The sequence below is a fragment of the Pseudorca crassidens genome, chromosome 17 (genome assembly GCF_039906515.1).
Source record: "Pseudorca crassidens isolate mPseCra1 chromosome 17, mPseCra1.hap1, whole genome shotgun sequence".
Taxonomy (NCBI): Eukaryota; Metazoa; Chordata; class Mammalia; order Artiodactyla; family Delphinidae; genus Pseudorca; species Pseudorca crassidens.
The window spans coordinates 78070031-78082703 of record NC_090312.1 but is presented as its reverse complement, the minus strand read 5'-3'; the positions used below and the strand labels follow the sequence as shown (position 1 = coordinate 78082703).

Sequence of the window (12673 nt, the reverse complement as noted above, 5' to 3'; positions counted from 1 at the left end):
CCTCGCTGAAAGCGCCCTACAGATTTGGTGCTAAGCCTCCCTCCGGCTCCAACAAAGAAGAAAACCAGCAGCAGCAAAAAGGGACTTTAATTTTTCAAGGGTTTAACCCTCACATCTGGAGGAAAGGGAAGTGCAATGATGGCCTTTAGGGTGACACCATGTCGCAAAATTGTAATGCGTTCCTCACGCTTGGTCTTTTTTTTTAAGTTTTGATGCAACTCTGAGGGGTCGGTGTTATCATCCCATCGATGTGGCTGAAACGGGTTGAGGGTGAACAGCCCTGGTCATCCAGCGAGCCAGCTCCAGGAACCTGGGACTTGAGCTTGTGACCCACAGCCCGCAGTGAGACGGGGAGACCGTGCTTTCGGTGCCCGTGAGCATGACCCAGAAAACAGTGGTCTTTAGCCATGTAAATACATGGCTAAAAAGGGATCACTGAATCTAGAACCACAATGCAGGCTCACTGCATCTTCTTCAATAACCATCATGCTGTGGACTAAAGAAGGTCTAAAGTGTTTTGATTTCAACCAGCGTGCCACAGCTTCTGAATACCCTCCAAACTCATTCCCTTACCACGGTTGTCCGAACTGGGTCTTAAGAAAAACTGGCAAAGAGGCCTGGAGTCCACCCGCTGTGTACCCCACCTCCCAACCAAAAAGAATAAATGGGAAAGGCTTCTTGGGAGTCCTGGGTAGCAGGTAGATGGGCCCGCGGACTGGACAGCTGGAGTTTGCCAAGTGGAATAAACTGGAGCTTTGTTTTCCCAGACACTCCAAGGACCAAGTTAATGGAGGGAGCTGAGCTCTGCTGGAGTAAAGAGATAAGATGACCCCTCCTGAGGTCAAGGAGAACTCCCCAACTGCCAATGCACAGAAAGGCTCCTCGGGAGTCAAAAAGGGAGGGGGCGTTACCCCATTCCACGCTGGAATCGATCTTGGCAAAAAGATGCACACACGTACCAGGGAAGGACCCTAGGACAGGTCAGGTGTGGGAAAAGAAAACAGATAATCGGCCCAAGGTAGACAAAGAGCCGGAAGAACTGCCCTGTCTAAATGATTCAACCCCCTCTTTACGGTGCTTCTCCTCATTAGGGAGGACACCCACACCCTTTCTCTCCGGGTGTGTATTTCTGCCTTGCTCCTGTCTTAAATAAATAGTTTCTCTGTGTGCTCTCCCACATGTTGCGCTGTGTCTCTGAAAATAAACTCTGTATCTGCTTTTGCAGTTTTTGCCTTCTTGAGAAATTCATTTTTCAAACAGGGCAAGAGCCAGGGCAACTTTGCCTCTAGCCTCTAGCCCCTGGTAGACTAGCAGCTAGGATTCCTGGTTTTCACTCAGGCTACCTAGGTTCCGTTCCTGGGCAGGGAACTAAGATCTCGCTTCAAGCCACTGCTCACCACTATCTCCCCGAGATCAGTCTCACGTTTGCTGCACCCCAGCCTGCACCACTTGAAATGGAAACACCCTTCACCTTGTGGGTCTACGACCCGACTTGAGGCTTTTGTCTTGGACCAGCTTAGCTCCACACGGCCAAGGGAAAAGAAACGGGAGTACTGTGGAATGAAGCATACGTGAGATCGGAAATATATTTTCCCAAAACATTTTCATCAGGTACACACACACACATACACACAGAGTTTCTGAAACTGATACAGAGCAGTCCACCAGTAATTTCTTATAGCAATGGATGAAGCTGATTCTGTCCGTGATTTCAGGGGCCAAAAAGAGATCTGTGCTTCACACGTATACCCCTCACCTGACCAATGGCCAATATTTCTTTAGATTAAACCTTGGGAATAGAACTGATATTTTAAATGCCCTGGAAATTCAAACTGCACAGATGTATGTCTTACTGGGGAGAAGTTCCAGGCCCACAGGGGTTCCACTGAAAAATATTTCAACAAATATTTTTTGATCATCTACACTGTAACAGGCACCATATTCAGTGTTTGACATACATTGATGTTGGGCTTCCCTGGTGGCGCAGTGGTTAAGAATCTGCCTGCCAATGCAGGGGTCACGGGTTTGAGCCCTGGTCCGGGAAGATCCCACATGCCGCGGAGCAACCAAGCCCGTGCACCACAACTACTGAGCCTGCGCTCTAGAGCCCATGTGCCACAACTACTGAAGCCCACGAGCCTAGAGCCCGTGCTCCGCAACAAGAGAAGCCATCGCAATGAGAAGACTGTGCACCACAACGGAGACCCAACCCAGCCAAAAATAAATAAATAAATTTATATTTAAAAAACCACAATGAGATAATACCTCACACCTGTCAGAATGGCTATCATCAAAAAGAACACAAATTACAGATGCTGACAAGGATATGGAGAAAAGAGAACCCTTGTACACTGTTGGTGGGAATGTAAATTGGTGGAGCCAATTACATTCCATAGTTTTCTGAGATACCTCCGAACTATGGAAAACAGTTTGGGGATATCTCAGAAAACTAAAATTTGAACTACCGCATGACCCAGCAGTTCTACTCCTGGATATATATCCCCCAAAAAAGCCAAAAACACTAACTCAGAAAGATACATACACCCCCAACGTTCATAGCAGCATTATTTACAATTGCCAAGACATGGGAAACAACCTAAGTGTCCATCAACAGATGAATGGATAAAGGAGATGTGGTACATATATACAATGGAATACTACTCAGCCATAAAAAAGAATGAAAACTTTGCCATTTGCAGCAACATGGATAGACTTGGAGGGTATTATGCTAAGGAAATAAGTCAGATAGTTCAAAAGCTGTTTGCCCCTCATTTCATTTGAGTTCAACACACACGTTTTGAGATGGTCCCCATGCCCACCCCCGTGCTGACCACTCAGTGTATAAAAGGAAGGATATAGTCTCAGCACTGACAAGGCATTCTCTGTGCTTAAGGCACTAAAGGTGATTGCATCGGGGCAGTAGGGGAAAATGCACAAGGCACTCAGAGGGCGCCCAGCAGGGTCCAAGCCAAAACCAAGGCCGGTGGGGGGTGGTCAGAAAGTCAGGGAAGACTTTCTGGAAGAGATGACAGCTAAGCAGAGTCTTAAAGGGTAAGCTAACAGCAGAAGTGAGAAAGTACATTCGGAGCAGAGAGAAGAGGCTCAGAGAGGCTCAGAGATGGGAAACGGCCTGAGGGTACTCCAAGACAATAAAGTCAGAGGTACCCAGTGGCCAAAGGCAGGCCTCAAGGTGTGAACATCAGGACGGGATGGCAGCTCACGTGGAGGGGCTGGAGTTTATCGTGGAGGGAATCATCGTTAGCTTTTAAGCAGGAGGCTAATATTTTTGCATTTTAAAATATTACTCCCAGGTCCCAGGTCTGGGACTTCCATGGCGGTCCAGTGGTTAAGACTCCACACTTCCACTGCAAGGGGCATGGGTTCGATCCCTGGATGGGGAACTAAGATCCTGCATGCTGTGCGGCGTGGCCAAAAAAAAGGATTAAAACATTACTCCCAAGGGGACTGCTCTGGTGGCGCTATCAGATTGCTATCATCTGTACCAATTTGAGGAACCTGGGATTAGAAGAATTCTAGAGGTTTCCTTCCAATCACGTCCCTCTCTCAATCCAGGAATGCTGTGTTTCGCCACTATTTATTTTCAGAATGTGAAGCTTTTACTCTTGAGTGAGTTTCTCCCACACAGTTGTAAGGCTAAGCCTGTAGATGCTATTACCTAAGATTCTGTAACTTGTTGAAACCAGTATCATCTGTAGAGCCTCCAAGTTTCCAGAATTTGGAGTTCTCTGGCCTTCAGAGCTACTTGTTCATATGTGTGTAGCTATGTATAAAAGCTTCATTTTAAAGAAGAAGAAAAAAAAGAATCCGCATGCCCATGCAGGGGACACGGGTTCGAGCCCTGGTCCGGGAAGATCCCACATGCCGCGTAGCAACTAAGCCCGTGAGCCACAACTACTGAGCCCGCATGCCACAACCACTGACCCTGCACTCTAGAGCCCGTGCTCCGCAACAAGAGAAGCCACCGCAGTGAGAAGCCCGCACACCGCAACGAAGACCCATCGCAGCCATAAATAAATAAATAAATTTATTTAAAAAAAAAAAAAAATATATATATATATATATATTACTCCCAGGTCTGCATGGACAGTGTACCAGCCAAGAGCAAGCGCAGCTGTTGAAAAGGCTGCTGTCACAGCCGGCCAAAGACGGTGAGGCCAGGAGACAGAGGCTGCTGAAGCCACAACTCCAACGTGCAGGGACACCAACGCCAGTGGTCCCTGATGTGTCTCCCGAAGGATCAGAGGCCCCCAAAGTTCATTCTCAATAGGTTTAAAGATTTTATAGCCTCAGTTTAACTTTTAAGGAATCCCAAATGTATTCAGAAAGCATTCCAAAACTAGTATTAATTAGTTTTTTTTAACATTTGAAGTCTTAAAACAATCAATATTTTTTCAACAGTCCTTAGCTTTTAACCTACAGCTTTATTTCATATTAAAGAATAAATATCATCAGCTCATAAGTGTAGCACTAACATAACAGTAGGGAGAGGAGACCAGTTAAGCTGGGTCTGTATAAGCAAAGTGAAGGGGGTGAAGGCAACTGTCCAGGTAATTCAAGTCCCCCAAAGTCAGCTAATAACACATATAATCATAAGTGAATTCAAGTTTTGCTCTCCTGGTTGCCCTCATTTATAGGAACTTCTCTGAGAAGAGACAAGTGAATCTCTAATTCTGGTAGTAAGCGATCAATAAGTATATGTATTAATGAATGGAGGGCTATCATATGAGGACCAGTGGAAGGAACTAATTATGTCCGGAAGGAAAAATGGCAACTCCACGGTATGATGATGACAGTCAATCTTTTACAGAATGTCGTGTGGAAGTACAATTTTATGTGTTCCATGTCAGTCCAGCATCCCAAAATAGAAACAAGGAGGGCAATCCCAGAAACTTTTCGATCTGGGGAATTACTCAAAAGCAAAATGGATCTCCTCAGTGAGGAATGATGAAGCCACCCAGCCACTTGCCAGAAGGTCTGAGATATGGGGGCTGGATTGGGGGCCTCCAGGGGCCCATCCCACACATTGAATATGATTCAGCCCCTTTCCTAAACTGATGGGCTGCCGTAGTGGAAATCAGAACACTGAAGAAAGTAGCATACAGTCTGTGTGAGTGAGCTGCTGAAAGGTGACTGTATCACAAGAGAAGAGGGTGGAGAAAGAAACTCTGAGAAATCCTATCATTTAAGGTTAATGGGGCATGAAGAACTGGCAAAGGAAAGGCAGTCAAAATTACGAAGAAACATCTATGACGTCATAGAGACCAACAGGAGAAAGAGTTTCCAAAAATTCCATTGCAAATGCAGCAGAATTAAAGTATTTTGAGAATTTTAAAGTGGCCACTCGAGGGCTTTCCTGGTGGCGCAGTGGTTGACAGTCCGCCTGCCGATGCAGGGGACACAGGTTCATGCCCCGGTCTGGGAAGATCCGATATGCCGCGGAGCGGCTGGGCCCGTGAGCCATGGCCGCTGAGCCTGCGCGTCCGGAGCCTGTGCTCTGCAACGGGAGAGGCCCCAACAGTGAGAGGCCCGCGTACCGCAAAAAAGTAAAAATAATAAAAATAAATAAAGTGGCCATTCGATCGTAGAATGAGATTATCAGTGACGTTCGTTTGGGAACTTTCAGCAGGGGATTGGGGCTGAAAGGCTCCTGTTCGTGACATGCCTCAAATTTAAAACCCCAGGTAGGGTTACTATATATGGGAACTATACCATTAGGATTATTTTAAAAGCTTTAATTTAGTAAATGGAAGCATTTAAATTATGCTACAATTGTTGTAATTCTTTTTGGTAATTCTTTATCCTTTTTTAATATAAACAAAGCAGAACAATTTTTTTAATTGTGCTTATTCTACAGATATTTTTATTTAAAAAAAAGCAGCATCCAAGGAAACTTCAATGCATTATTACCAAGTGAAAGAAGCCAAGCGGAAGGCTATAAAACGTATTATTCCAACTATATGACACTGTGAAAAATGCAAAGCTATGGAGACAGTATAAAGATTAGTGATCGCCAAGGGCTGGGGAGAGGAAAGGAAGAACAGAAGCGCAGAGGATTTTTAGGGCACTGAAACCATTCTATACGATGCTACAATGGTGGATACGTGTCATGAAACATTTGTTCAAGCTCATGGAATGTAAAACACCAAGAGCGAACCCTAGTGTAAACTATGGACTTGGGCGCTGAGGGTTCAGCTGTCAATGCAGGTTCACTAACTGTAACAGATGTACCCTCTGGTTACACTGTTTTGCCTGCGGTCAACAACCAGATGCTGCCAGCCAGGTGTGAGCCATCACACCCCTCCCCTCAGAGAAATCCATAAACCTACAAAGGCTGCTCCAACAACACAGCCTGGTCCTATGTAATCGTGTTACTGTGGCATCCACCAGACCTCAATCCCTGCCCCTGTGCAGAGCCTCTGATTCAGTTTTTAGACCCATTCCTAAATATGAACAGAGAGCCAAAGATCGCTGGACATCTGAGGAGAATCTCCAACATAGAACAGAGACACCAAAACAAACAGAAGAAGGATCCCAGAATAAAACAGAGACATACGGGAAACAGAAAAGAAAGGAATACAGAAGAGAATGAAGAAAGATCCTATAATCATGAAATAAATACTGGTAGTCATATTTTCTTTAATTCATAGAACACAATTTTTTAGAAATTAAAAATATAAGAGCAGAGATTAGAAGTTTAATAGAAAGATAGAAGTTGAGGAAATCTACCAGAAAGTAGAAGAAAAAGACTTAAAAAAAAACAAACTTATCAATGAAATAATATAGGAAAATTTCTAAGAAATAAAAGACAATTATCCTGACTGAAAGGGCCCACCAAGGGCCCAGCAGAGAGACACACAAGGTATGCAAACAATTACTCTCACAAGCCCTTCTTCTCAGCAAGTTATTGGGAGATGAACTGTAGGAGGGAGTAAACCAACAAATCCCTGAAATGAGGGAACAACCTCAAAAAGAGGATGTCTTATCATCCAGGAAACATGGAATTGGACACAGAGACAAGCCAAGGGACTTACTAGGCCTGAGGTCCAGGGAGCTGTGGGCGATGGCAGTCCAGATGGGCTGAAGAGGGGAAGGATGGATGAGAGGACTGGAAGGACTTTTTGAATGTCCTGGGAGAAGATGTACCTGCTAGACATCAGAGAGTTTGGAAATGAAATCATGACGGATAAACAAAAAACCAAAGAAACAAAAATATACCAACTCTGGGCAGGGGCAGGGGGGAACCCCACATTATTCAATAAAGGAAACAGAATATAGTCTCAGCTGGAAATGACAGTTACACAGTCATAATAATAAAAACACTGAGCTAATTTAAATAACAACTGTAATTTAAGTACACAGGGACGATGGGGGGGGCAAACCCATGATGGGGGAGGGTAATAAGAGAGCTAGACTCGTCGTCCATCATAGGGAGTTCACAGATATCTTAAATATCAACGCACAACAGTATAAATATGCTATTAAGAAATGTGGAAGTGGGGCTTCCCTGGTGGCCCAGTGGTTGAGAGTCCGCCTGCCGATGCAGGGGACACGGGTTCGTGCCCTGGTCCAGGAGGATCCCACATGCCGCGGAGCAGCTGGGCCCGTGAGCCGTGGCCTCTGAGCCTGCGCGTCCGGAGCCGGTGCTCCGCAACGGGAGAGGCCACAACAGTGAGAGGCCCGCGTACCGCAAAAAAAAAAAAAAGAAAAGAAAAGAAATGTGGAAGTGACAGCAGGAAAAACAGCTAAGAGATGAAAGTGGTCGTAATCAAGGCAAACAATTTTAAGTGGGAAGGGGTGGGTTATAACCAGAAGCAGAGACAAATATAGTACTAGCCAACTATTTAAATTATGTTTACATTCTATCTTGATAAAGATAAAGCTTGAACTAAATAAATGAAATACAGGGTGTTCAGGGCTTGCAGACCATTCCTTTGAAAAACTTATATATGCTAGGAAGCAAATAAATAAGCTGGTCCAGACACGGGATTTTTTTGGTTACTTTTTTTTAAAGCTTGGAGAAACAGTGAAAGGGAAGAAACAATGAAGAAGTGATTATACTGGCAGAAAGGAGACAGGCATTTGAAGGAGCAAGATCTCCAAGGAGCCAGAAGTAAGGGGTCTGGAGTGTGCACGTCAAATCAGACCCAGACAAAAATACAGACAGCTCTTCCTCGGCGGTCAGGGTGGACCCAGTGGGCCGAGAGTCAAAACGCTGCTTGATCGGCTCTGTTCTGGGAGGCGATAGGGGGCCAAGGAAAAGGTTGAGAAGGCTTGAGAAGTCACCAGAAGAAAATGGTCAACTCAGTGTGATGGAGTAAATTTGATCTTCGAGCAGGAATGGACACAGTCTTAACTGCCAGCGTTTGGACTCAGTCGTTCCTCTGCGCTCCCATGATACTTTATGACACCATGTCGTATTTACAGAGGCTCTAAACGACTGTGTTTTCATCAACATGAATCCTCAAGAACCTTCGTATCCATTTGTATACAAACCAACATTCAATCACCATGATGCTTGATGTGAAATGCAAGTTAGTCGTATAGATATATAAACGTTTCTTTCCAGAAGTGAAAAAGCATGTCAACATACCAATAAACCTTAAAACGTAATACCAACATTACCTTAAAATGTTTTTCATGTCAGGACAGTCCGCGTACAATAATTTTACTATATATTTTATAAATAATACATAACGTCCCATCATAGATAACCCCCCCAAAAAAATCTGATTTAAGTTCAAATTTACATCTGAAGCTGTCTTCTTTGACTACATCCACACAACGCCTAGATTCTGTTTTGGGTGACGCCCATACCTTGACTAGACTCAGAGCAGCTGGGAAGACTCTAAGTTAAAGCTCAGGAACATTCACAATGAATAAAATATCCATAGTTGGTAATCAATACCTGCCCTGCCTCATAATAAACCCAAAGATTTTATGGCTTGAAATATCAAATTTATCGATTCAGAATTAATTTGAGTAAAGTTGATCTCTGTTTATCAAATGCTTCCTAGTATTTCAACGTACTCCTTATTTTACGTTCTTTCCAAGAGGGAAACAGAGTTATTATTCACTATGAAAAGCAAGATATTAATGCTAATTTTAAAATATTCCACTCTCCTCTCTCCTACATTTGAGCCAAAAGCCAATTTCCTTGATAATTACCCAACAGCTTTTCTAAAAAACATTTCAGATCCATCTCAAATAGGTTCAGAGGGGAAGAAGAGAGTTAAAAAATAAATGAGTAAAAGAGCTTTGTATGCCATTTAAATCTTTTGCTGAGTTTACAGGCTGTTTTTGATTGCTATTAATTAAAATTCTTCTTGTCATATTAATTTAGCAGAGAAAATTAATTTGGAAAGTCTATCTTGAATGTCAGATTATGTCAATAAATCCTAATCTTTAGTTTTACAAGTTAGTAAAACAGAGAATAATTATCTACATGATTTATTTTTTTGTTTGTTTAAAATGGAAAGTTTATTTGCTCAGTACACCAAATAGACTGCAAGCACTGTCATGACAAATATACAGAAATATGCAGATCAACATAAAATAGTAATTTAGTTTAAATGAAGGGAAATCTCTTTAAATGTTATGACAACGTACTCCCAAGAATCTTTTTTTCAGTTAATTATACATTTCAATAAAACAAACGGTAATGAATTAAGTGGAAGTTAGCTTGTGAATTTTTCTTAAAAATAAAAATCCAACCCTATTAATTCATATCCGTTAAACACTCTAACTAAAATCTCCAAGTAAGTGTCAAAGGAGATGAAGTTAGTTACCTTTTTTGCTTGAACAGCCCCAAGGAAAATGGTTACTACAAATACAGCAGGCAAACTGTTAAGACCGACCAGTCTAGAACATACTGTTAAGCTAATCAACACTTTAGGACAAAATACAGATTGGTACACTTGTGTACCACAGGGCTGGACTTTGACCAACTAAGGTTGTCATCACACAACATGGAACAACCAACTGACACCTTTCATCCTTCCAAAAATGTTTCAGAAAATTATTCCCCTAAAAAATGCATTTTATAGTCTATAAAGGTATCCTGACAACAGAGCTAGGTTAGTTCTACCTTTAAGGTTACACAAGCTCTATAAACTTCTAGTTTAAGAAGCACGCAGAAACATCTAAAATACCTGATTTTGACTTCAGGATAACCTGAATGGCGTGCCCATCGTTGGCGACCTCACAGTCCCGGCAGACCACGTAATTCGGGGAGAGGCGGACATCCAGCAGTGAGGGGTCATATCGAGCTTCTCTTGAGTTCAAGTTAATGGGAGACTGGTACTCCCCATTAGCATCCGGAAACACCAAGCCCCACTCAACACCTGAGGACAAAAGGAAGCAAACTTAGAACAGACTGAAAAAATAAGTTACAGCAAAATGTAACATGGGGAAAACTAGTTCAAACACTGCTTATGATCCTTGCCATTATTAAGAAGGTTATGACTACTGTCCCTTTACAGATAAAATATGGTAATAATAATGTGTGTGAATTCTTGCATTCATATTTTGAATGATCTAATGTTATCAAATAACACATTCAAAGTCCTAGACTAATAAGATATTCTATTTGCCTACACAGAGGTACTAATTTATGGCTCTAGAAAATTTAGATCATCTTTAAGTGCTTAGAAAAAAAATGATACCACAAAAATTTCCTCTGTTCATTAGTTTAATTATGTGCAGTACTTGGGAAATTCCTGTAACACTCAGCATTCTTGGCGAGAGCCAAAAACCATAAATCTGTTGCTAGTGAATAAACACTCCTTACCAGAAATGCGAACACAGTATTCTGAAGTGCGCATATGCGTATATACGCAGACCTGTATATACGTAATATATACATAATACTCTTTTCGTATTTTTATAATTCAAGTTGTAAACTCTCCGTTTGTTTCAATATATGTAGCCAACATCAGCACCAGTAGTCAGCTCTGTTAGGAGTCCTACATCTTCAGGGATACATTTAGGAAACTAAACGTTTTATTATAAGGGCAGCCTCCGTCTTGCCAGGTCCACTGATTCAGCTCAAAACTTAGGAAGACTTGAGCGGTGTCAGCATCCTCAGAGAAAAGATCAGTGGCTCAAATACTTTCTCCCCGCAGGCAAGCAAGAAACTAATAGTTTCACTAACGCTATATGAGAAAAGAATCTGAAAAAGAATGACTATATGTAGATGCATAACTGAATCACCTGGCTGTACATCTGAAACTAACACAACGCTCTAAATCAGCTATACGCCAATAAAACATTTTTTAAAAGAAACTAATAGTTTCACTAACGCTGTATTCTCAAGGTGTTGAGTACAGCACGGCGCGGCTCTTCTCGCTACTCGCAAGACGGAAATGTCACCGCCGCAGCCTTCAGGCTCGCCCTCCGGACCGCGGCAGATGCCAACCGCTGCCCGGCAGCAAGGCCGGGCCCCCGACGCGAACGCCGGCGGCTGGCACCCCCGCTCTCCCCGGAGCGCCTGGTGCCCCGAAACGGGCCGGGGGCGTGCGCAAGTGTCGGGGACGCACGTGGGAAAGAGCGGACGCGGGGCGCGGCGAGCGCGCCAGAGCAGCGGGACACCAGCGGCGCCAGCCTCCCGACGCGCGGCCGGTTACCTTCCTCGTAGCCCCACTCCACACCCTCCTCCTCTTCCTCCTCATCCTCCTCCTTCTCCGGGAAGGCCACGGTATCTTCGATGAAGCTCAGGTCAGCCATGTGGAGGCCGTGGGTCCCCTCGGCGCTCTCGCCTGCGGTGCCTGCGCCTCAGCGAGGCTAGCGCTCCGAAGCGCGAGGCGGCGCACGGGGCGGTGGGAGCGCGCGTGCAAGTGGGAGCGCTCCCGCGAGTGGGAGCGCGCCTGTGTGCGTGAGGCAAGCGCGCGAGAATGAGTGTGAGCGCGTGCGGTGAAGGGCAACGTGGGTGTGAGCGCGCGAGCGAGCGCGAGCGGCGCGAGGCGGGAGTCGTGGGGCGGCCAGCCCTGGGGGCGTGCCCGAGTCCGGTCGGAGCGAGAGCGAAGCCGCGGCTCCGGGAGCGCGATCAGGCGAGTTATAAACCCGGCCGGGGCGTGGCTGGCACGGGAGGGACCGCCCCCTGCGCTCAGGGCGGGGGCCCGGGATGGACCGCACGAAGAGGCCCCGGGGCTACGGGCCGAACGCACGGAAGCAGGAGAACCCACCCCTAGACACACACACGCACGCACGCACGCACGCTCGGCCTCCCGCGCCCAACCCCGGTGCGCAGGGGCTAGGCCAGGGTCTTCCTACCCTAATTTACTGTCATCTTATTCCAGGAAATACCACAAAGAAAGAAAGGGGTCGGGGAGAAGAGACACGAATCGCCCCGGATAAGAGTAAAGAGAGGGCTGGAAAACCCTGTACCAAAACAAAAAGAAGTTTCCCGCTCCGAATCTTAGTCGTTGAATATTTACTTTTTAATTCATCCTTAGAGACCAGCGGAAACGATTATGGAAAATTTTCCAGGAAACGTATAGTTCCTAAAAACACTCAAGGAAAAAAAAATTATTTTAATCTAGAGAAGAAATTTTAGGGAAATTTTTCCATTAAAAAAAAAAAGGCAAGAGGAGTGAAAGACAGTACCGGAAGGCTGTTTAGTTTTAGTTTTAAGCCTGGCTTAAAACTTCGGGCGCAG

At 44.7% G+C, this 12673-nt stretch overlaps 1 protein-coding gene across 2 annotated transcripts in view; it reads right to left on the bottom strand.

Moving 5' to 3' along the window:
- Window positions 1–12060, bottom strand: part of CA8 (carbonic anhydrase 8) — a 115977-nt gene extending 103917 nt beyond the window's left edge. The window contains exons 1-2 of one of the 2 annotated variants that reach the window (XM_067712253.1): window positions 11643–12060; window positions 10170–10361 (exon numbers count right to left, since the gene is read on the bottom strand). In XM_067712253.1, coding sequence (XP_067568354.1) covers window positions 10170–10361; window positions 11643–11742 — 292 coding nt within the window. In that variant the 5' untranslated portion in view covers window positions 11743–12060. The remainder of the gene's footprint in view (window positions 1–10169; window positions 10362–11642) is intronic. The other variant, XM_067712252.1, reaches the window with a different exon arrangement.
- Between the last annotated feature and the right edge of the window lie 613 nt (window positions 12061–12673).